At 42.2% G+C, this 22224-nt stretch overlaps 1 protein-coding gene across 2 annotated transcripts in view; it reads left to right on the top strand.

Moving 5' to 3' along the window:
* PAPSS2 (3'-phosphoadenosine 5'-phosphosulfate synthase 2) overlaps positions 1-20807 on the top strand; it is a 45266-nt gene extending 24459 nt beyond the window's left edge. The window contains exons 3-13 of one of the 2 annotated variants that reach the window (XM_082222069.1): positions 605-840; positions 1627-1765; positions 2636-2754; positions 2877-2990; positions 6252-6363; positions 7446-7475; positions 12000-12205; positions 13571-13706; positions 14974-15242; positions 16388-16617; positions 17534-20807. In XM_082222069.1, the coding sequence (XP_082078195.1) occupies positions 605-840; positions 1627-1765; positions 2636-2754; positions 2877-2990; positions 6252-6363; positions 7446-7475; positions 12000-12205; positions 13571-13706; positions 14974-15242; positions 16388-16617; positions 17534-17675 (1733 nt within the window). In that variant the 3' untranslated portion in view covers positions 17676-20807. The remainder of the gene's footprint in view (positions 1-604; positions 841-1626; positions 1766-2635; positions 2755-2876; positions 2991-6251; positions 6364-7445; positions 7476-11999; positions 12206-13570; positions 13707-14973; positions 15243-16387; positions 16618-17533) is intronic. The other variant, XM_082222070.1, reaches the window with a different exon arrangement.
* Positions 20808-22224: the final 1417 nt, after the last annotated feature.

Here is a 22224-nt window from a genome sequence, read left to right as displayed (position 1 = left end):
ACTTTGCCAGTAGCGTGGCTCATCTGACAAATAGTGAGGGGGTGATAACCCCTGTGTGTCAGCTGATCTATGTGTGCCCTCTATCTGTTTGAGTTTGGTGCATGTGGCATATGCGCATATGTGAGGAGGCAATGTATTTGTTACTGTCACTGGATGCTCAGAAATTGAGACTTCATGTAGAGCCATTCACATGCAGTCCTGGGTGGCCACAGCAGCTCCCTGGCTCCCATTTCCCCAGCTAGAGTTTTTTTATGTCTATCTGTAGCCAAAATGGACTGAAAGAAGCTTTGCACAAACTGTGCTGTTACCGGTAGTCAACACTCCACTGTAGACACCTTTTCCCTGAGCAGTTAGAATATTTGTGAACATTTCCCAGCAGCTCAGTCAATGGATAAAGAGACTCATACATGACCAAAGACAAACACACATACCTGTTGTTTGAAAAGTTAGATAACTTGTTTATAAAGGAATAAGAATGTTTTATTAAATGAGTTTAGTTGCATGATCTTTGAGAACTTATTTTATGACATATTTGTGAATGTGAAGGGTCCTTTGGTTTACATGAAAAATCACAGATTTTATGCACTGCCTATTATTAATACAGGTCTTTCTGGTGCTGGCAAGACAACCATTGGGTTTGCACTTGAAGAGTACCTTGTGTCTCATGGCATCCCTTGCTACTCCCTTGATGGGGATAACATTCGTCACGGACTCAACAAAAACCTTGGCTTCTCTGCTGATGACCGAGAAGAAAATATCCGTCGCATTGCTGAAGTTGCCAGGCTGTTTGCCGATGCCGGACTTGTTTGCATAACAAGTTTCATTTCTCCATTCTCAAAGGTAAACCTTTTAAAAAAAACCATCATATTTCCCATGCTGTAAAAGCTACTTTTACTAATATTTGTGGAAAGAAGATACATAATTTCCGCCCTCCCTTCCCAACAGGTGGGCTGGGTTTGTGACACCGAGCGGGCTTAGCTGGTCTGGTGCCTCCCACCTGGGTCAGGGTGGCCTGGAAGGACAATGGACGGCCGGCTGGGGGTGGGGCAAAGGCCAAGGGAAAGAGGCTAACCCCTTTGGCCAAACCTCACTTTGTTTCTTTCTCTTTCAACATTTGGGAGCTAAAAATACAGTCCTTTAAATATATTGTTTCCACGTAAAGCATTGTCAAGGGGTGTTGGAATGGAGGTTGGTCCAATATTTTTATTCAGCATTATGCAAAAGAATTCTGTTTATAAAATATAAGCATGTTTCTGGCAGAGAGAGAGAGAGAGAGAGAGGCTGTGTCCTGTGTCTGTGTGCCCTGTAGGTCTGGATACATCCCATGTTTGGATTAATGTTGGTATTTTAAATGTGGGTATATCTCTTCTTTTATTTTAAATGTTATCTTAATGCTGACGTATCGTGCTGTTTTGCTGCTATTTGCGGGTAGATGCCCTGAAAAAGCAGGATAAATACCTAGAAACAAATGAACAAATAATACAAGAGAGAGAGAGCGAGAGCGCCTTGTATCAATGTCCTGTCATGTCTCTCTCTGTGTGAGTGTGAGTGTTTGTACTGTAATGTAAAAGGAAACAAATGTTAGCATTGGTATGCTATTATTTACTCTGCTTTCCTTTTATACAGGACCGCCAGAATGCAAGAAACATTCATGAGGCAGCTGGACTTCCTTTCTTTGAAATCTTTGTGGATGCTCCCCTGAATATCTGTGAGAGCAGGGATGTGAAAGGCCTTTATAAAAAAGCACGAGCTGGAGAAATAAAAGGTATGCCAGTTTTTGCATCTACTGATAATGTATTCTATTCCCCACATGGAATCCCCAGTTCACATCGCCCCCCCCCATCCCACTTCTTCCAGAAGTCTCCCTTGAGCAGCAGACTTGCTTTGACTGAACTCTGCCCCAGTCTGAATTTGTGTGTTATTAGATACCCAGCTGAGAGGTCCCAGGGGCCTCCCACGGCTGTGCCATGGCTAACTGCAGCTATGGACCCGGCACAGCTTTGTTGCAGGAAGGAAGGGGCACTCTGGTGACACATTCTCCTGTTTGAAACCCAATGAGCTAGATAGGAAACTCTGCCGCCTTGGAAGGCAGCAATTTCTCTGTAGTGTTTTGACTTAAGTAGTTGATGAGAGGGACGTGGATGGCGCTGTGGCTTAAATCACAGACCTAGGGCTTACCGATCAGAAGGTTGGTGGTTCGAATCCCCTTGATGCGGTGAGCTCCCATTGCTCTGTCCCTGCTCCTGCCAACCTAGCAGTTCAAAAGCACATCAAAGTGCAAGTAGATAAATAGGTACCGCTCTGGCGGGAAGGTAAACGGCATTTCCGTGCGCTGCTCTGGTTCACCAGAAGCGGCTTAGTCATGCTGGCCACATGACCCGGAAGCTGTACGCCGGCCCCCTTGGCCAATAAAGCGAGATGAGCGCCGCAACCCCAGAGTTGGTCACGACTGGACCTAATGGTCAGGGGTCCCTTTACCTTTACGTAGTTGATGAGAGGTCTCCAGCAGTTCGTGCAAAAGATGCAAAAGCCATTCCTAAGCATGGGTGTCCTGAAAGAGAACACATTTCCTTGCACTTTTTAACCACTTGGCTGCCATGCTATTGTTTATGTAAATGAATATTCCACACTCTAGGATTCACTGGAATTGACTCAGATTATGAGAAACCAGAAGCGCCTGAAATTGTGCTGAAAACCAACATATATTCTGTCACTGAATGCATCCAGCAGATTGTGGACCTCTTGCAAGATCAGGTACACTGTTTAAGTAACAAAACCTAGAAAAGCATGAATGTCTCTCCCCCCCCCTTCCCAGACCCATTTTAAAAAATGAATATTGTCACTAAGGGCCTACACATCTTCTTTTTATCCTCTAGAACATTGTTCCGCCAACTGCGATCAAAGATGTCCTTGAACTGTTTGTCCCTGAAAATAAAGTTGAACAAGCTCGGGCTGAAGCCAATGCACTGCCTTCTGTGAAGATTACCAAGGTAAGAGAGTAGTAACCTGGAGGAGTGACGTTGTGTTAATCTGCTGTTGCAAAACCATCCAATGGTAGTGGATTTCTTCCCCCTTACATTCCTTCCTGTGTTCCAAGGATTATGCATTGTTTGGTGCACTGTGTATCAGGGAGGTCTATCAGCGCATGGAGCCACTAATTCTTGTTGGTGCCACTTCACCACCGTCTTCATTCACATCTAAAGCAGCATCATACCACTTTAAACAGCCATGGCTTCCTCCCAAAGCATCCTGGGAACTGTAGTTTGCTAGAGGGCACTGAAAGTTGTTAGGACTGCAGACCTCTATTCCCCCTCACAGAGCTACAATTCCCAGAGATCCCTAGGAAGAGGGCTTGATTGTTAAAACCTCTCTGGGAATTGTAGCTCTGTAAAGGGGATGGGGGGGTCTTTGAACAACTCTCAGCACCCTTTAATGAATTACGGTTTCCAGGATTCTTTTGAGGAGAATCCTTGGCTGTTTAAAGGGAAATGATGCTACTTTAAATGTATAGTGCAGATGGGACTGCCATGCTATTGGGAAATGCAGATGGGGGGAAAAAGACCCAGAACTAGCTCTGCCATCAAGCCGATCGAGAAAACTGCATCAGCTTGCCAATGTTATAGTTTAGTATATTTTTATTACTCTTGGAGGGGTGCCATCTGAATGTTCTGCATCAGGTATCAAAACCTCTTGGATTGCCTTTTGAATGCTTTCCAATCCTAGATTTTTACTGGCTTCTTTTAACTACTTCTGGATTTTAATGTATATATATATATTTATTATAAAATAGTTGTTTTCCTGTTTGTATTGCATTTCGGAAGTGATCTTTGTCAATTTTAATTATGAACTTACTGTAACTTCATTGCCCATCACCTTGTCCACCTACCTGGTAGAGAGGCAGCCGGCAAAGGTGGTAAATAAACATTCCCAGGGCATCTTAAAGACTGATACATTCACTGTGGCATATGCCTTTGTAGACTAGGATCCACTTATTCAAATGCAAGATGGGAGAGTAAATTGGATAAATAGTTCTGTTCTAATCATCCATATCACTCTGTCTACTGTATACCTAGAGAAATCAGGGTCCAGATAAATATATGTATCCTTCTCAGTGTGTTCAGTAAAATACGGTCATATGTAATCAATACTTAAAACATTTCTTTGTTACCTTATGCCTTAATGTCATCATTGGGTGCACCAGGGGTGAGAAACTATTTGTTGAACTATAACTCCCATAATCTCCGACCATTGGCTATGCAGGCTAGGCTTGTTGGGAGTTACATCTGGAGAATTAAGGATTTCCCTTCCTGATTTACACTATGGAAAGGTTCCTCAGAAAGACCCGTTTCCTCTCAGCTAACTCTGGCAGAAGTTGCTGGCCCCCTTATGTGTCATGGACACATGCTAATGAGAGAGTTTACAAGATGGGTGGCCATTATGCCTCAGGGAGCCAGAATCCAAAATCCTGCATGTACCTCAGGTTTTCCCAGTTCCATAATATCCAAACCGTATTCTAAGGAATCATCTAAAGCTTATCCAGACACTCATAATAATAAGAGGAGTAAAAGGCTGCTTGTTCGCCACTGCCAGTCTCTCTCTAGAATGCACTAAGTTGCTAAAGGAGAGTGTTTGATGTGTTCTTAGGCCACCAACCTTTGACTTACCTGTGAGTTTGGGGACCCATTTCCCAATTGCTATTATTATTTTTACTGTGTATCTGTATGGTGGTAGTGCTGTTGTTGTGGCCCACTTCAGATCAGGCCACAACCATGTAAGTGTGAGGGAACTTCACCATCTGAAGACCAATGTTCTAGGTTAGTCATTCACTTCAGCCAGGACTACACCAAGGCCCAGTGGCCCCAGTCCACACCCTGTGTTAATTCCAGGGTCTAAAACATTCCTTAAGGCAGGCATCCCCAACCTTTGGCCCTCCAGATGTTTTGGACTACAGTTCCCATCATCCCTGACCACTGGTTCTGTTAGCTAGGGATCATGGGAGTGGTAGGCCAAAACATCTGGAGGGCCAAAGGTTGGGGGTGCCTGCCTTAAGGTACTCAGCTACATACAGGTGTCCTGTGGCCGACTTACAGACAAATCAGTTTAGAAAAAAACCCCCAAACAAACACAAAATGAAGATTTAACAACCACTAGTCAACACTGAGTTTATTCCAGGCTTCTTTTATCTTTGATGCTTTTGATCCCAATGCAATTGGACTCAAAATGATTCTGACGACACCTGTGGCCATCTACTGGCTAATAGTTGCAGGTGCAGCCATTTACGCTTCTACAACTGCATGATTAGAAATTAATATCTGGCTACTTCTGTAGAAATGCTAGCTTTTTTTTTTTTTTTGAGGGCTGTGTGTGTATTATTATTAATTACATGCCCTTCGTATATATTTGAGTTGGGGCTATGTTGATATAAACTGGCTATAAGCAAGCAGTAAATTTCCAGAGCTGTGAGGGGGATCCAAAACCTGCCTCCTACACAGTGTCTACCAGGTGAAGAGGCTTTACTGCCTTAATGATGAATCTAAGTGCACCTTTTATTTATTCCTATACAGTGGTAGCTCTGGTTACGTACTTAGTTCGTTCCGGAGGTCCGTTCTTAACCTGAAACTGTTCTTAACCTGAAGCACCACTTTAGCTAATGGAGCCTCCCGCTGCTCCACGATTTCTGTTCTCATCCTGAAGCAAAGTTCTTAACCCGAGGTACTATTTCTGGGTTAGCAGAGTCTGTAACCTGAAGCGTATGTAACCTGAAGCATATGTAACCCAAGGTACCACTGTATCAGAGAATGGTTGGTATTGCTACTGAAGGGAGAGGAATTACATGTGGGGATAATATTGCATTGTAGCGAAGGTTTCCCAATATTGCTGGCATTGTGTGATCTGGTCATGAACCATGAGAAAACTCTTGGGGAGATACAGCTCACAGTATATGGGTTTCCCTCAACATAACCTGCCCATCATAATGACTGACACCTGCTAGTAAAAAAATGTGGTTATGATGTTTTATGCCTTTTGTTTTGGTCATAAATAACTTACACTTTTTAGTAATTGGGCCTGTATTTTAGTAGTGGAAATGTAGTCGCTTTTATCTAAGAAAATATTTTTTGGGGGGCCACACAAGAATTGGGGACACTCCATTGTATTTAATTAGAAAGTAATTTGCAATACTTAAAAGTGTGAAAACAGGCAGTCTTTACTTGTGTTGTAAATCTGCCATATGGTGTTCTCTTTTTTTTCAGTTGGATCTGCAGTGGGTTCAAGTCCTAAGTGAAGGTTGGGCCAGCCCATTGAAAGGGTTTATGCGGGAGAAAGAATACTTGCAAGTTATCCATTTTGGCACCTTGCTTGATGGTATGATTTGCCGGTTCCTACACTTTGTCGTTAGAGCTTTTGCCTGCCTATATGCACATTGCGGGAAATTCAGCAGAAGAAATCAGTTCAGAACACTTACCTGTTGAGGTGACTGGAGCATAGCTTTTGAATGAAACAGTTCACATTACTGCTGTATTGGGAGATGTGAAAAAAACCTGCTGATCACACACAGGTGCATCCATGCCAGATTCTGGGCATGTCCAGTTGAACTAGACCTAGCCTCACTCCCAAGGGCCACAGAAAACGCACAAAGCCTAAGGCTTTGTTTTGGGGGAGCATTTCAGTCATACAAGCTTTCCTCTTTATTTCCCAAGTCACTGGGCTTTAAAATGCTATTTGTGGTGTAATGGATAGAGTATTGGTCTAGGAAACCTTGGATTCAAACATGCATGAATCTCACTCAGTTATCTTGGATCACTTACTGGGCATAATGCAACAAAAGTTAGTTGTAACTAAATTCCATTGAAACCTAGAGCTGAAAGTACCGTAGTTTAAGAGATGCTTTATTTCCCACGGGGTATGCACACATTTCTCATGTCCCACCATTGCTCCCTGAAAATAGGATTCGCAGGGTTTTGTTTTGTTTTTTTGAAAGCATACACAACCTGGAAATCTTAGGAAAGTGGAATGGAGCCCTCTTCACTTAAGTCCTATTCCACTGCTTGCCATAATATTTATTTGCAAAGAACCTTCGTGAGATAACACATGTGATCTTTTAATCTTGCCTACTATATGGAGTTGTTGTTATTAACATAAAATAGGAAAACCTCAGAGCCCTTATCATGTGCAACTAGCGGCCCCAAATAAAAACCTACATTCTCACCTGCATAAAAGGACAGATTCAGTCAGTTGGTTCCAGCCTTGCATCATAATACAGCACAGGATGCACAACTGTACCTGCGTTAGCTGCACCCTTGAGAACCTTTTCCTCTCTTCCTGCATTGGTCCGAATGAAGCAAGAGGATGTTGAGGGTTAGAACATCAAATTGAAGTTATTTGCCTGGGGGTGGGGGGGTGGGCCAGTTAAAATATGGTTGATAATTGTGCTTATATTTTGCCAGGAAGGGGTAGAGTTGATATATCCGAGCTTGGTACGTATTCATTTGTTTTCTTCCCCCACTATGGTATGAAAATAATTACAGTTATGAGATTTTCATTTAAAAAGTTAGAAAATGTATGTTATAGAAATGAAATTTTGATGTAGAGGGCTGCAATCCGTTACGAGTATATTCGTGATCCAACCAGTTACCAGTACCAGCTTCCTCAAGCATTTTTATTGGCTGGGAAAGGATATGTCTTAATTGGCTTTGATCCCTGATTGGCAAAGCTCTTATTAATTTCCATAGATCAGGCTTGCACTCAGTTCTTTTGTTTAAGGCGATTCCTCACTGAATATTAGCCATGTGCAACTTGTCAACCACTGACCCGCATGCAGCTCTCCAGTCCAACACGCTGAATATTTGATGATAAGGCCATTGGCGGAATCCGCAGTTTTATCTCTAAAATCTATATATTTCCAAAGAACTTTTGATAAGACTTAAATAAAAATGCATCTGGTTGAATTGCACTATGAATATATTAAAAGTTCCTGATTATGCATGGATTAAATATGGGTGACCTATAGACTTGGTAAGTATAAAATTTAAAATAAGGTCAGCAGAATCTGCACGGTGGTTTGGATTCAAAGGTTCCCCCTCCGTGAGCAGAAAACCTCTTTTGATCATGGAAGGGCTGTGGAAGAGCGTTGCACAAGAACAGTTCTTCTGTTTCCGCAATACCATTTGCTATTATTGCTCTGGATTCCATACATTAACTGGTTTTACTTTACATCCCTGACATATGTGCAAAGCAAGCCCTCGCAGCTGGAATGCAGAAAAGCACTTACAGCAGCCACTTGCAAACACAGTTATTTAAAATCCCCAAGCACCAAGAGCCAAGCAAGCCTGGCTTTCCTAATGTTTGTTAAGTGGCTATTGCAAGCACTTTTCAATGGAGACATGTTTGCTCTCCAGCCATGATGTCATACTTTCCAGGGATGAACGGCATGTGTCCAATGTAGTTGCACAATTTATTTGGATACTGCAATGTAGTCCAAGATACTTTATTGCATTAGACCATCAGCTTGTACCCCAGCCATTAAGGCTTGCTTTGCCCAAATGTAAAGGATTTAAATAAAGTCTTCAAAGAACAGTACTAATCACTGTACTTGCTTTTTGCTAGTGCGTCTTTGGATCCAACCCATAACCAGGATGATCAGATGGATAATCTCAAGGATAGTTAGAGTAGTGCAAATAATCACCAAATCCATTAAAATTTTACTTTGAAATTGTAATGAAAATCACATGCATTCAATGGTTAAAACTGCCATGATACTTCATTTCAAATTTGTCATTGATTATATTTTTTATGAACTGAAACCTTCAAAAAAAGTTTTAATATGTTTGCGAGCGTTAAAAACAACCACCAGCTAAAAAAAATTGGGTAAGTTTACTAGAGGGTATAGTTTTTACAAAGTAAATGTTGTGTTTGAACAACAGCAAAACCAAACTGATTGTAAATATAGGAACACTGGATGCACAACAAAACAGAAAGGCAAAGTGATATTTTGATGCTAAGAAGTGGCATAAACTCAGCATGTGATAGCCAACATTAATCACAGTCTGAGTAGACCTATTGAAATAAATGAATTTACATAACTCTGAGTAGGTCTTATGTTGGGTATTACTCAGTATTGCACATACTGGAATGAGCAAGAGCATGAGTAACAGGGTTTTTTAGTGTGTGTGGAGGGGGTGGATATGCATTTTGAAAATGTGCATTTGGAAATATAATGTGCATTTGGAAATATAATGTGCATTTGGAAAAAATGGTGTGAGGGATGAGACATGTTAGGTATATTTGTTTATTAAGCACTTAACTGTGTTGAGGGCAATATGAACACAATCATGTAAGGAAAGAATGCACTGAGTTTCCATATTACCGTATTAAAAGACGTTTTTCTCTGGGGCTTTTTTCTCTTTGCTGCACCTTCATCTTTGAGAAGATAATGCTTCTTTGCATCCTTGTAAAGTACTCCTGTTTTGTGCCTTAGGGCCTGTGTTCCTTCTTCAATCTATTCAAACACAGCTGGTGTTTTGATATTCTATTATATATTTTGATGTTATAATGATGTTATATTGTAATGGATGTATAGCTAGAAGTATTTTGTTTCCACAAATTGTTGGGTCCTGCTTTTCGTTTTGAGTCCTGTGTTTGCACTTACCAGCCTTTTGGTGCTGGCACGATGGGTTTTGGTAGCAAATATACGGGTGAGGATTGCAGAAGGGTTCTTGCAAATTGATGACCCTACAAAGAATTTGACCTTGCCCTTCAAATCCATGGAGTACACACTCTCAGCACGAAATGGCCCAATTTTTCATTAATGAAAACATAGTTCACATGTATGTATATATGTATGGATACATATCTTGGAGGAGTGCTACACTCACCATTTTCCTTCCCCCACTGCATGAAAGACAAATATCTAACTTCAGCTGGGTAAGACAGGCAGAGGAGATCCAGTCAGTGAACTACCGTAATCCAGAGAACTCCCTAATAATTTATTAATCCCTTTTGGTTTTGCTCACTAAACTCCTCTTTTTCCTAGTCAGGCCTTTCAGTTGACCAGACCAAATATAGGCCTGGACTGAGTCTGAGGCAGACCTTCTAAAAACACTTGGCAGCTTAATTCTGCAGACAAAATACAGCTATGGCAGAAGAAATTGAGCAGGCCACTCTGCTGATTTGAGAGCACACTGAACTGAACTGAACTGTCAGTCTTGCTATGGCTGAGCTGTAGCTCCACTGAGTCACCTACTTGAAGGAGCAATTTGTACAGAGTTTATGGCTATATATGTCATTTGATCAGTGTAGCGATCATATGTCCTCTTTTTCCAGGACACTTCCTCTTTTTCATGGGTAGAGTCATCCTAGAGATCCATAATTAAAAGTAGAAGTTGGCCAATGTCTCCTCTTTTTTCGCTCTTCAAAATATGGCAACCCTACAAATTTATAGATAACTTTTGCTGCAAAATCAAAGAAAACAAACCTTAGTTTAAAAAAGAAGAGAGTAGCTACTGGTGAAGAGCAAAGGTCCGAAGATCACTCATATAAAATGCTAGCGATTATATGAGTCTTGGAAGCAATCAGCAAACAAACCAGTAATCATTACAAGACATCATATCGTTCTGAACTCTGGTTCTGAACTAAGGGATTCACTTTGTCCTTGATCCAGGAGTTGCACAGCCACTCCTAAGTGTTCCTGTGTGTTTTCCCCCATTCGCTCCAGTAAGAGGGCACAGTACTGTGTGCATAAAGGGATGTTGACACAGAGCTCCTCCTATTGAAGTGGATGAACAAATCCTTACTTGCACCTGAATGCTCATGCCTTGTGGCAACATACGAGGAACAGTGTGCATGGATCTGTAACATTCTAAATAAAAACAACAACTTGGAAGTCCAATTAGGAGGTAGATATTGCATCCTCTAACATCTTTGTTGAGGTTGATGTTGTACCAACAAACTGTAGTGGTATGCAAGGGTGTTTGTTTTTTACAAGGTGAATAAACTTTTTATTTAGTAGCTCATTTGGTGCCCAACCTTTCAAGTCAGTTCAAGTTAAGTCCAAAGTATGAGATTATGCCATGCAGTGTACTCTCTTGCGACTTCCCGTGCTTTGGTGTTATTTAACCTGGTTTTAATCACAGATTTAATGTAAAATGTTTTTCATTGCTCCGATGCTTTAATTATTGCAAATGGTTTTTTATTGCATTTTGAAGGGTTATTGATTTTAGTGCTTCAGTGCAAATTGCCCTTGGAGCAGAAACACTAAAAGGTTAATTTATAAAACAAATACATTTCACCTCTAATCTCTGTGCTATGACTCAGAGCACCCTTCACCATTGGGTGTGTCAACTGTGACAGCTCCTGGACAGAGACAACCTTAGCAAAGTGATCCGTTCTCTGCTAACCTACAGATTAGACTACTGCAGTTGTCTTTGAAGACTGTTTGGAAGCTACAATTAGTTCAAAATATGGTTGTTAGACTGTGAACTGGGGCAGTTGATTGGGAGGTGTCTCGGCATGGAGAAATTGGATGGGGACAAGTTTTTGTCTCTCTTTTACGTATCAATTTCTGGATCTGTTTTTAATTGCTGCTGTTTTTATCCTGGGGGTCCCACCCTTTTCTTTTCTTTTCTTTTCTTTTCTTTTCTTTTCTTTTCTTTTCTTCCCTGGGTGTTTTGTTTTAACATTAAAGCATGATAGATAGATAGATAGATAGATAGATAGATAGATAGATAGATAGATGATAGATTGAATAAGTGAATCGCCAATGCCTACAATTGGTGACAAGGACCTTCTCGTTTCAGTGCTTCCAGATGAGCAACTTAACCTTCCTTTTCACATATCTGTGTGCCCTGCCCCATCTTGTTGAGCCACAGCTCTGATCATCAGTGGCTATTGGCCATGCTAGCTGGAGCTGGAGCCCAGCAACATCTGTGGAGCCATCCCTGATGTACTTTTATATTTTATTTCAATTAACTATATATATATATATAATTAATTTCTTTCAACAGATGGCGTTATTAACCTGACCATTCCAATTGTACTACCAATAACTGCGGAAGACAAGAAACGCCTGGAAGGATGCAATGCATTTACACTGGAGTACAATGGGCGGAGGGTGGCCATACTGCAAAATCCAGAATTTTTTGAGCACAGGAAAGAAGAACGTTGCGCACGTGTTTGGGGGACCACATGTGCAAAGCACCCGCATGTAAAGGCAAGTGATCACAGAATAAGTTCCTCTATTTCTGTGGTGATGAATATGAGCAACCTTTCTACCTATTTAGGTTGATAGCTCTGCATCACTTCAATAGAAAACATAAATTCTGCTGCAGCAAGAACTAGGGCCTCCTAGGGAGTGGCCCCAGGACTCTTTCAAGAGGTGCGGTTGCATACCCTCCTCCAACGGCAATGTAAAAGCTCACTCATTTATCAGGGAAAACTTTGGGGTTTCAGTAGCCACTTGCAATGTTTTGAAACTGCTCACAACATTTCTATTTCGGGACAGGTGAGAAAGGTGATACAGTCACATTTGTAATTACACTGGGCGTTTTTCAACTAAATTATGGTGCTAGTGCAAGGATTTGCACTAGTGCATGGGTTGTCCCCCCACGTGCCGCTTACATCATTTCCAGTTGTGCTCTGGAGGATTAGTGGAACCCCCAGAACAGATTTAGGGGGTTTAGGAGAGGGCGAGATCATTCCATTTCACAGGGAGAAATGCCTGTGCTGACAGAACAATATGCTTAATGCTACATTGAATACAACACATGGTTGTTGTTGTTTACTGTAGCTATTAATACTGGGTTTTTAAATGCCTTGAGTTTTTCTTTTCTTAAAATGAAGGTTGGCAAGGTTTGAAATAAATACATCTTTGTATTAGGAGCTAAAGATAGCAAGTTTCATAAGAAGGAAGTATGCAGAAGTCTCAATGGCTATTTTGCACCAGTCCACCTCCCACCCCCTGGCCTTTTGAATGGCTGCTGGGGTTGCTGAAGGCTTGGGCCTTCCAGCTAAGCCTGAGCCTTTGCACCTCTCACCTAAGCACTGCTTGAAAATTGAAAAATTGAAAGGATGGCAGCGCATGGGGGTGGGGACAGATTAGAATGCACCAGTGAGAACAGAATCTGCCCTCCCTGGCATGCTCAGGGCTCCGTATGTCCCTCCTTCCAACCTAGTTCCTGGAAAATCTTTCTGAACTGATTGCAAAATAAAGTTTATGAATTAGAAGCTAGCAACAGTAGATAATCTCTACTGTAAATAGGCAAAGTTCTGAGATCTAAGTATATAGCAATATGGCCATGATATCAAAATTTTCAAGCAATGTTTTTCTAAACATGTAGCTGGGACAGGAGATGCGAAAGTTGTCATTCTCTGCTTCAAATTATCTTGAACTTTCTTGAACTGCCTGGAAGCCACAGTTTGCCTGCCACTCCTGCTACATTTCTGCTTTTTAAGCAGTCAGCACCACAAAACCTCTTCGATAAACTCCCTCCTTCATTTTACCATGGATAACAGCTGTAATCCCACAGTTACATTATAAGTATCATTTTGCCTTAATTAACTGTGGTGTCTTTGATAGATGGTGATGGAAAGTGGAGACTGGTTGGCTGGTGGAGACCTCCTTGTATTAGAGAGAATTAAGTGGAATGATGGGCTGGACCAATACCGCTTGACTCCCTTGGAGCTGAGACAGAAGTTCACAGAAATGAATGCTGGTAAGTGTTTGCATTTGCAACATTGCTTGTACCATGTGGCAGGGAGCAGGGCCTTCTCCCTGGTGGTTCCAACACTCTGGAACCAGATGTCCTGCAAGTGTTGAGGAACATACCGTATATAAACCACACTGATCCAATACAATATGTTGCCTGCTGCTGAGCCCAAGTGGCGTCTCCCACTAAAGTAACATGTTAAAAAGATTTGCACCATCCAGGTACCAATTCCTGCCTTCATCTATTCCCACCCTCCAGGAGTTCTGCCGAAGCAAATGGTTTGACCCTGCTCTTTGGTCCACTGAGACTAACACAGTGGTGGCTGTCCTGTCCTTCCAAATGATGGGACAGCAGCATTTTTGAAGCCTGAGAAAGGCAGTAAAACAGGAGTTTTCCTGAGCGCATAGCTGGCGTTGAGCAGCTCTGTTGGAGAGCAATGTTTAAGAGAGGTTCTGATTTAGGATGCTGAATTTTCTTATTAGGATGGTTGTTCCTGACGTGCAGATTTGCAAGTGTCTCTGTGACGGCTTTATTGTTATTTTATTAGGATTTTTGTTGTTGTGCAAGTCAAGAGATGTTGAAAATGAGGCGGACCATAAAATGTTTAGAAATGAAAACAATGTGATTCTCTCTTTCATTGGGAGGGGGGGAGAGAGAATGAAAAGTTATGTTCTTTGGATCGTGCCTTGGGGGGAAAAAAAGTTTCCTACTATAGAAACAGATAGGTAGCCGTGTTGGTCTGCCATAGTCAAAATAAAAAAAATCCTTCCAGTAGCACCTTCAAGACCAACTAAGTTAGTTCTTGGTATGAGCTTTCGTGTGCATGAGCTTTCGTGTGTATCTGAAGAAGTATGCATGCACAAAAAAGCTCATACCAAGAACTAACTTAGTTGGTCTTGAAGGTGCTACTGGAAGGAATTCTACTATAGAAAGTCAAAGGCCTCCCAGGAGTGAATGATATTCATGCTAGAATTCCAGTGCTGATGTTGGCTTTATTAACAGGGAAGGGGAACCACCAGTCAGGGATGATGGGAATTACAGTCCAGCAACATCCAGTGTGGAAGGGTGCAGGCTCCCCATCCCTACTTTATAACAACCCTGGTTTAGGGATCTGTGTGTGTATGTTTTATGTTATTATTAAGCCTGTAAATATTAAAAGCTGCTGCGTTTAATGTAGGTCCATATCATCTACTTTTCACTGCTTAGCATCGTGGTGCAGTTTTGCATGTCCTGGATCCTCCCACATCTGCATTTCCCACTTCTTACATTTCAGATGCGGTGTTTGCTTTCCAGCTGCGCAACCCTGTGCACAACGGACACGCCCTGCTGATGCAGGATACCAAACGGCGCCTCCTTGAGAGGGGCTATAAGCATCCTGTGCTGCTCTTGCACCCTCTCGGGGGATGGACCAAGGATGATGATGTGCCCCTCGAGTGGCGCATGAAGCAGCATGCTGCAGTGCTGGAGGAGCACGTGCTGGATCCAAAGTCCACCATTGTGGCCATTTTCCCTTCTCCCATGTTGTATGCTGGACCAACAGAGGTATGCATCGTTTTGCTGTCCTCCTTTGCTTCTCCCTACAATGGGATTCTTTTCCTTTTAAATTAGTTCTCTTAAGCCTTGGGAATTCCGTGGGAATTGTAGCTGCAGTGATGGGGACTACAAATCTCCAACAGAACATGATCAATGCCCTCACTAACAGAACAATCCTGTGCATACTTAGTTCAGTGGGGCTTATTCTCAAGTAAATGTGTATAGGATTTTCGCCTAAAGTATTATTTCCAGGATTCTTTGGAGATAAACATTGCAAACTGGTGCAAAACCATTGTAAGCTCAAAAGGGCTTACAAATATCAGTGAGAAGACAGTCGCAGCCCTCAAGCTCACTATAAAGGTAAAGGGACCCCTGACTATTAGGTCCAGTCGTGACCGACTCTGGGGTTGCAGCGCTCATCATGCTTTATTGGCCGAGGGAGCCGGCGTACAGCTTCCGGGTCACGTTGCCAGCATGACTAAGCCGCTTCTGGCTACCAGAGCAGCTCACGGAAACGCCGTTTACCTTCCTGCCAGAGCAGTACCTATTTATCTACTTGCACTTTGACGTGCTTTTGAACTGCTAGGTTGGCAGGAGCAGGGACTAAGCATCGGGAGCTCCCTCCATGGCGGGAATTCAAACCTCCGACCTTCTGATCAGCAAGTCCTAGGCTGTGTGGTTTAACCCACAGCGCCATCTGCGTCCCCAGGCTCACTATAGATGCAACACAAAAGAGGGGTTGGGAGGGAGCAGGCAAAATCACGTTCAGGCACTAATTCTTAGTTACAGGGATTTTGTGGTGAGCATATGGAGCCGGGGGCAAATGGAAAGGGGAGTAAAATTGCTGATCTTCCAGCAAAGCCGAGGGAGAAGTCCTGTAGCCTGTCTTTTCTCCTCTCCTATAGTGTGATGGAATGGCTGCTGAAAGTTGAGGGAGGAGCATGAATTTGTTATGGGTTTTCATCCAACCCTCCTTGGAAGTTTTTAAGCAGAGGTTGGATGGCCATCTGTCGTGGATGCTTTAGCTGAGATTCCTGCATTGCAGGGAGTTGTGGACTTCCAAGTCTACCATTCTATGATCCCTCAAAGTTTTTTCAGCCAAACTCAATCCATCCATCCATCCATCAAACTCTAATCCTGTGGCGTGTCCTCAGGTCCAGTGGCACTGTCGGGCTCGGATGATTGCTGGAGCCAATTTCTACATTGTGGGCCGAGATCCGGCCGGTATGCCTCACCCAGAGACCAAGAAAGATCTGTACGAACCCACACAAGGTGGGAAGGTGCTCAGCATGGCTCCAGGACTGAACTCTGTGGAAATCATTCCCTTCCGAGTAGCAGCATACAGCATAGTACAAAAGGCGATGGTCTTCTATGATCCGGACAGGTAAGTGACACAGTAAAGGACCACCTGTAGCAGAGGCTTAGTGGTTTTCTAATGGCTTACCTAGGCCTATGTGCTCATTTGCATCAGAAAAAGTTCTTTCCCACATTCTCCTCCTCATGAACTATGATGAGACTTCAAATGAAATGGCATGAGATATGTTGAAAGGCAATTGAAGCCTCACAGATGAAGAAAAGTATATGTTGTTAATTCAAATTTCTCAAAACTGTGAGGAGGCTCATTTTGCAGCATGTGAAAATGTTTGAAAAATCTGTTTCTGGGTCTTGGATTAGCCAGTATGTTGAAATATAACTGCCTGTAGATGCATGGCAGCTCGCTCCATCCAAGATTCATTTTGGAAAATTACAAAATCAGAGTTTGCAAAAAGACCTGCCCAGTCGATAAGCGCCCATGGAGAAATAGCACAGCGAACATTATGTTCTGGTTCATGGGCTTGATTTGCTCCTGCGTGATATTGTGAAGCACAACCTTGAAATCTGGGTTTCAGTTCTAGGATTCTTGGAGAGGCCATTGCAACCATATTCATCTCATTTGTATGTTCATTAAGATGAACCGAAAAGTTGCAACTTCTGTGTGTTGCTGCTGGTATTTCATTCTTTCTACAGTCATACCTTGGAAGTCAAACAGAATCCGTTCCAGAAGTCTCTTCGACTTCCAGAACATTCAGAAACCAAAGCACGGCTTCTGATTGGCCGCAGGAAGCTCCTGCAGCCAATCGGAAGCCGCGGAAGCCCTGTCGGATGTTGGGCTTCCAAAAATAGTTCGCAAACCAGAACACTAATTTCTGGGGTTGTGGCGTTCGGGAGCCAAAATGTTCGAGAACTACCGTAAGCTGTTCGAAAACCAAGGTAGAACTGTATTTGTAATGTCTTCATGGATAACTTTTTTTGCTTACTAGGCACAATGAATTTGACTTCATTTCTGGCACACGCATGAGGAAGCTGGCTCGTGAAGGTGAAAACCCGCCTGAAGGATTCATGGCGCCGAAAGCTTGGAAAGTGTTAACTGAGTACTACATGTCACTGGGAAAAAATAATTAATTTTGTTTTTATCCAAGTGCGTCTTGGTTTTTAAAGATGGGCTCTTTCAGTTGATTTATATGCTGTTCTACATCTTCTACTTTGAAATTTTCTGCTGTTTGTGGGCATTTTCTTCCCAGCTTTCCCATCTCTGAAGTTATTAGGAAATTTCCTCTTAATTTCAAAGGAAAGCCATAGAAGAGATTTTATTGTACATATATATATATATAAAGAGAAAGATTATGGGAGTCCAAAGCCATATACTGATTTACCACAGCCTTTCAAAAGAGGTTGTCTGAACTGTGCAGAATTATGCAGCTGAAAAATTTGGAGTTATTTATCTGTTCTTCTTTGTTGCTTTTAATTAATTGCATTGAGCAAGCTGGGGATGAAGTTGGACTTTTGCTCCTCCTCCTTCTCCTGAGCAGCACTAAATGGGAAGTTTACTTTCTGCCTAACTTTGGCATGGCCTTTCATATCCCTTTTAGCGGGTTGATGCAACATTGTTTTTTAAATTACGGTGATTATTAATAAACACCAGCATCCTGATTCATCTGCAGAAACCCTCATAATTCCACATCAGATTTCTCCCATCATCTCAAATCAATTTTCAAACTGTTGCAAGCAATTTGGAGAGTCCTGGGAAGTTGATTTAACACTTAGCAGGGGTTGCAGGGCCAGCTCAGAGCACTTTGTTGTCTGAGGCAGAACAGCAAACAGTGCCCTGCCCTCCAGTTCAAAGTGCATAGTATCCAAAGCCAGTCAAGTTATTTTGGCACCTGAGGCAGAAAATTCGCTGTACAGCTCAGTTGGTTAGAGCATGGTGCTGATAAATCCAATATCACAGGTTTGATCATTGTTCTACTTTTGAACTCCTAGATTTTTACACATTGGACGGTAAACATTGCAGGTGCCATGAGGGAACTAGGGTGTTGTGGTCTGAAGTTGATACCATGAATCCATTGCTGAGGTTTGTCTGCCGCATTCAATATGTGAAGCTCTTTGGAACAGCCTGGAACTTTTATTGAATCCAAGCTTTTTAAGTGAATCTCTAGCCTTCATGAATGCAGACTGGATGTTGTATTGGCAAATATTGTTCCATAATGCAGAACAGATCAGCCATCCCTGGGGCTATATGGGAATTCCAGCTGCTAGTCATATTCTCACAATTTAGTAATAGTTGCACTAAACCTCATTGAGGTTTCTGGTTAATCTAAGGTTCTTCCGAAATGTGATCTAGGCATTCGAGTGCAAACACGATTTGTTATACATATATTAATACGCTTACAAAAGCAGTGGTTGTTTGTGCCAGTGCTTCAGTCAATTGTGACTGCATATGAAATTTATTATGAGACTTTAGCATGGGGGGGGGGGGAGAGAAAGCATGATATATTCCTTCTCTTCAGTCTTAACTGCTGTAGTTAAAATAAAAAAGGCACTTGAAGCCCAACACTGAGTTAGGCACAAGAGCTAGCACACTGGTATTAGTCCACCTTATTCTTTCAGAATAGTAACTAAATATTTCCCTTGTCTGCTAAAAATGCCTTTTTTAACAGTGCATTCCTATGCATGCTAACTCAGAAGTCTCATTAAGTTTAATGCCGCTTGCTCTCGGGTGTGTATAGGATTGCTGCCTTAATTTCTTCCACATGTGAACATTGTTCATATGGAATACAAAGAGAAATGTATTTTGTAGCCCACGTAGATTTTACATTCAAATTACAGATTCTGGAACCGTAGCATGTGCTTTGGTCATGAAAAGCATCCATAGATTTAGAAGAGGAACCAGATGCTCTTCTGTAAGCAGAGAGAGTCCCATCTATTTGTCTTGGAGAGGACAGCTTATCTGCAGAATTCACAAAATGCTGGTGGTAATAGTAGTAGTAGTTGGATTTAAGATAACAGAAACCCATTGAAGTCAATTTCACCAAATCCACCTGATCTGAATGTTATTCAGTCGTACAAGGGACAGAGCACAGAAACAGGCAGTACTTCTGTATGTAAAGTTTCTGTAAAAGTTAAGAACAGGTTAATGACAGTACATGGGGCCCAAACCCTTCTCCCATGTGAGCAGATTGCATATGTGGGACTCCCTCCTTTCCTGCTCTGCTTCTGATTAGTCTTCCTCCCAACATGCTGAGAGCTGAGCTGGCCCAACAGAGGCCCTAGGCCAGGGCATGGACCGGATTGCGCCCAAACTTTGGCCAAGTGTTTAAGTCAAATACAAATTGCAAACTTAAAAACAACATCTGCCTTTCCATCTGTCTTATCTAGGAATGAAATAATATGGTTTCTAAAGATTGTGAAATGATGTTCTTATTTCCTGTAGCAATCATGCAACAAACACATCTTTACTGTCTCAAAATGCCTTTAAATGGTTCCAGCTTTTAAAGTTTTGGAATCCTCATGACAAAATCCCAAAAGTATAGTAGGGCTGCATCCAAAAGTTGTTCTGTTGGCGCAAGGACTTTTGCTTGTGCACTGGAACTCCTCCTCCCCCTGTGCACCCCAAATCTGTTATAGTGGTTCCTCCAAAACTCCGGAACAGATTTGTGGTTGGAGGTGCGGCAGCATTCTGGAAGAGAAAGAGGACGGGGAAGTTCCGTTGTGCAAGTAGAAGTCCTTGGGCTGATGGGATGACTTGGTCAGATACAGCCCATGTGTTCTTACAACTTGTGTGAAACAAATGCAGCCACTGGGCAGAGAGAATCAGCTGTTTTTGCTGTACAACAGGCTGCATGGGATCTGCAGCAAACTGCAATGAATTAACTAGAGATTGAAAATCAGCTAATGTATATTAACAAGAGTGCCTTTTATATCCAAGCCCTCTGGAAGGGACCTTGAAGATAGAAACGATCTTGCCATTTTATAATTTAATTGATATTTTAAATAGTGTTTATATATTTCTTTTCTTTTTAACCTTATACTACTATATCCATTGCCATCAGTTCAAATATATATGGGGTACTACTCCTTTTAAATAGTTAAAAGAAGAATATTCTGTAATATTTTATAGCATATTTATTACAGACACGAGACCGGAATGTATGCCTTAACTGATATATATATATCTTGATTAAAATGTCTTCTGAATTTCGTATTCTACTACTAAAATTTGCTTTTAATATCAATAAATATTTCTATGTTTAACTATTTCCCGACATTTCTTATTTATCGAAGGCCAAAACCTGCTGCCTACTGTCTGCTACCCCAAAAGCCATTGGCTAAGATGCTGTGATGTCATGGAATGTTCTGTGTGGCACTGTGTCATGCTCAGTGTGAAGTTGCCAGCGGCAGAATGTTGTCAGAGTCCAACTTGGAAGAAAGCGAACTTCATTACATAGGCAGAAGAGCTATGTGCTGTTACTAGGAGGCAGGAACAAACAGGGTGTGCAGAGTGAAGGCCGAGAACAGAATAGGAGGCAATCACATGGCAAGCTTTTGCTAAAAAGCATGATGTTAAGTATTTTAAATCAAAAGGAGAGCTAATGGAGTCAGTAAGATGATTCCATGGAAATGTCTCAGAAGTACTGAGCAGAAGCACAGAGAGCTGAGGGAAAAAACCAAAGGCGAGACAGAAACCTCTGGCAGCTGATTTTCCCCTGCTGCTTCGTTATGGCAACACTATCACTGGAATGAAGTAACCTGGTTTTAACCTGGTTTGAAGGGGGAAGATGGCTATATGGAATGAGACTGGAACTTCAGGTAGGGAGGGCTCTGCACTGAGACTGGGTTACATGTTCTACAAACCCAACTCTTCTCCACTTATTCCCCACTTGTCTCACATTCAAACAACCAGTTTGCACATGACAGGTTGTGCTTGGGCAGCCCAAGAATGTGCAGAAGGGACTGGGCTTGAAGCACGCATGCAGCTATGTCCAGTCCCTATGCTCTGTCATCCACCACAGGCGGGTGAGGCATAGATGCATGGAAGGATGCACGTAAAAGTCCAATCCAGGCAGTAGGCTTTTGACATACGGTGAGGGGAGATGTGCTAACCTGAGCCCTGCTCTTGTGCCTTGCCATATCACACAGCAAATCAGCATGAAATGGTCCAAGACCTCTAGTGGCTTATATAATTCTTTTAAGGGAGAAAAACGAGCTCCTCTTTAATGAAAAATGAGATTAGGAAGGGGGGGGAGTGGAAGTTATTTTTCCATGTACACACTTCGGAGATTTAACTGCTCACGTGAAGGACAAGCACCTTTTGGACAAGTGTTTTAAGCTCTAGAGCTCTGTAATACAACAGATTTCTTTACAAGGGATGTCTAAGACCAGAAGTAGGTATGTTTGTGCACTTTACTCAGGTATCTGGCCTGGGTACCATCTGGCACTTACTACCATGAAGGAGAAAATGGGGGCTAAATTGAAGATTGTGCTCAAACAAGTTTATGCAAACATATCTCCCTTTCTAGGGTGTCCTCGTCTTGCAATACACTCAGAAGCAGTGTTAGAATGAAACAAGGAATATTCGGAACAGTGATACTGACTCCAACCTTCCTTTAGGACAGAGTATACAGGAAACTCTAGTACAGAGTGTGTTAAAAGAGGAGTGCCACTCAAGGTGACC

Source organism: Podarcis vaucheri (assembly GCF_965113315.1).
Source record: "Podarcis vaucheri genome assembly, chromosome: 5".
In the NCBI taxonomy this organism is placed as follows: domain Eukaryota; kingdom Metazoa; phylum Chordata; class Lepidosauria; order Squamata; family Lacertidae; genus Podarcis; species Podarcis vaucheri.
This window is presented reverse-complemented; position numbering and strand designations above follow the sequence as displayed.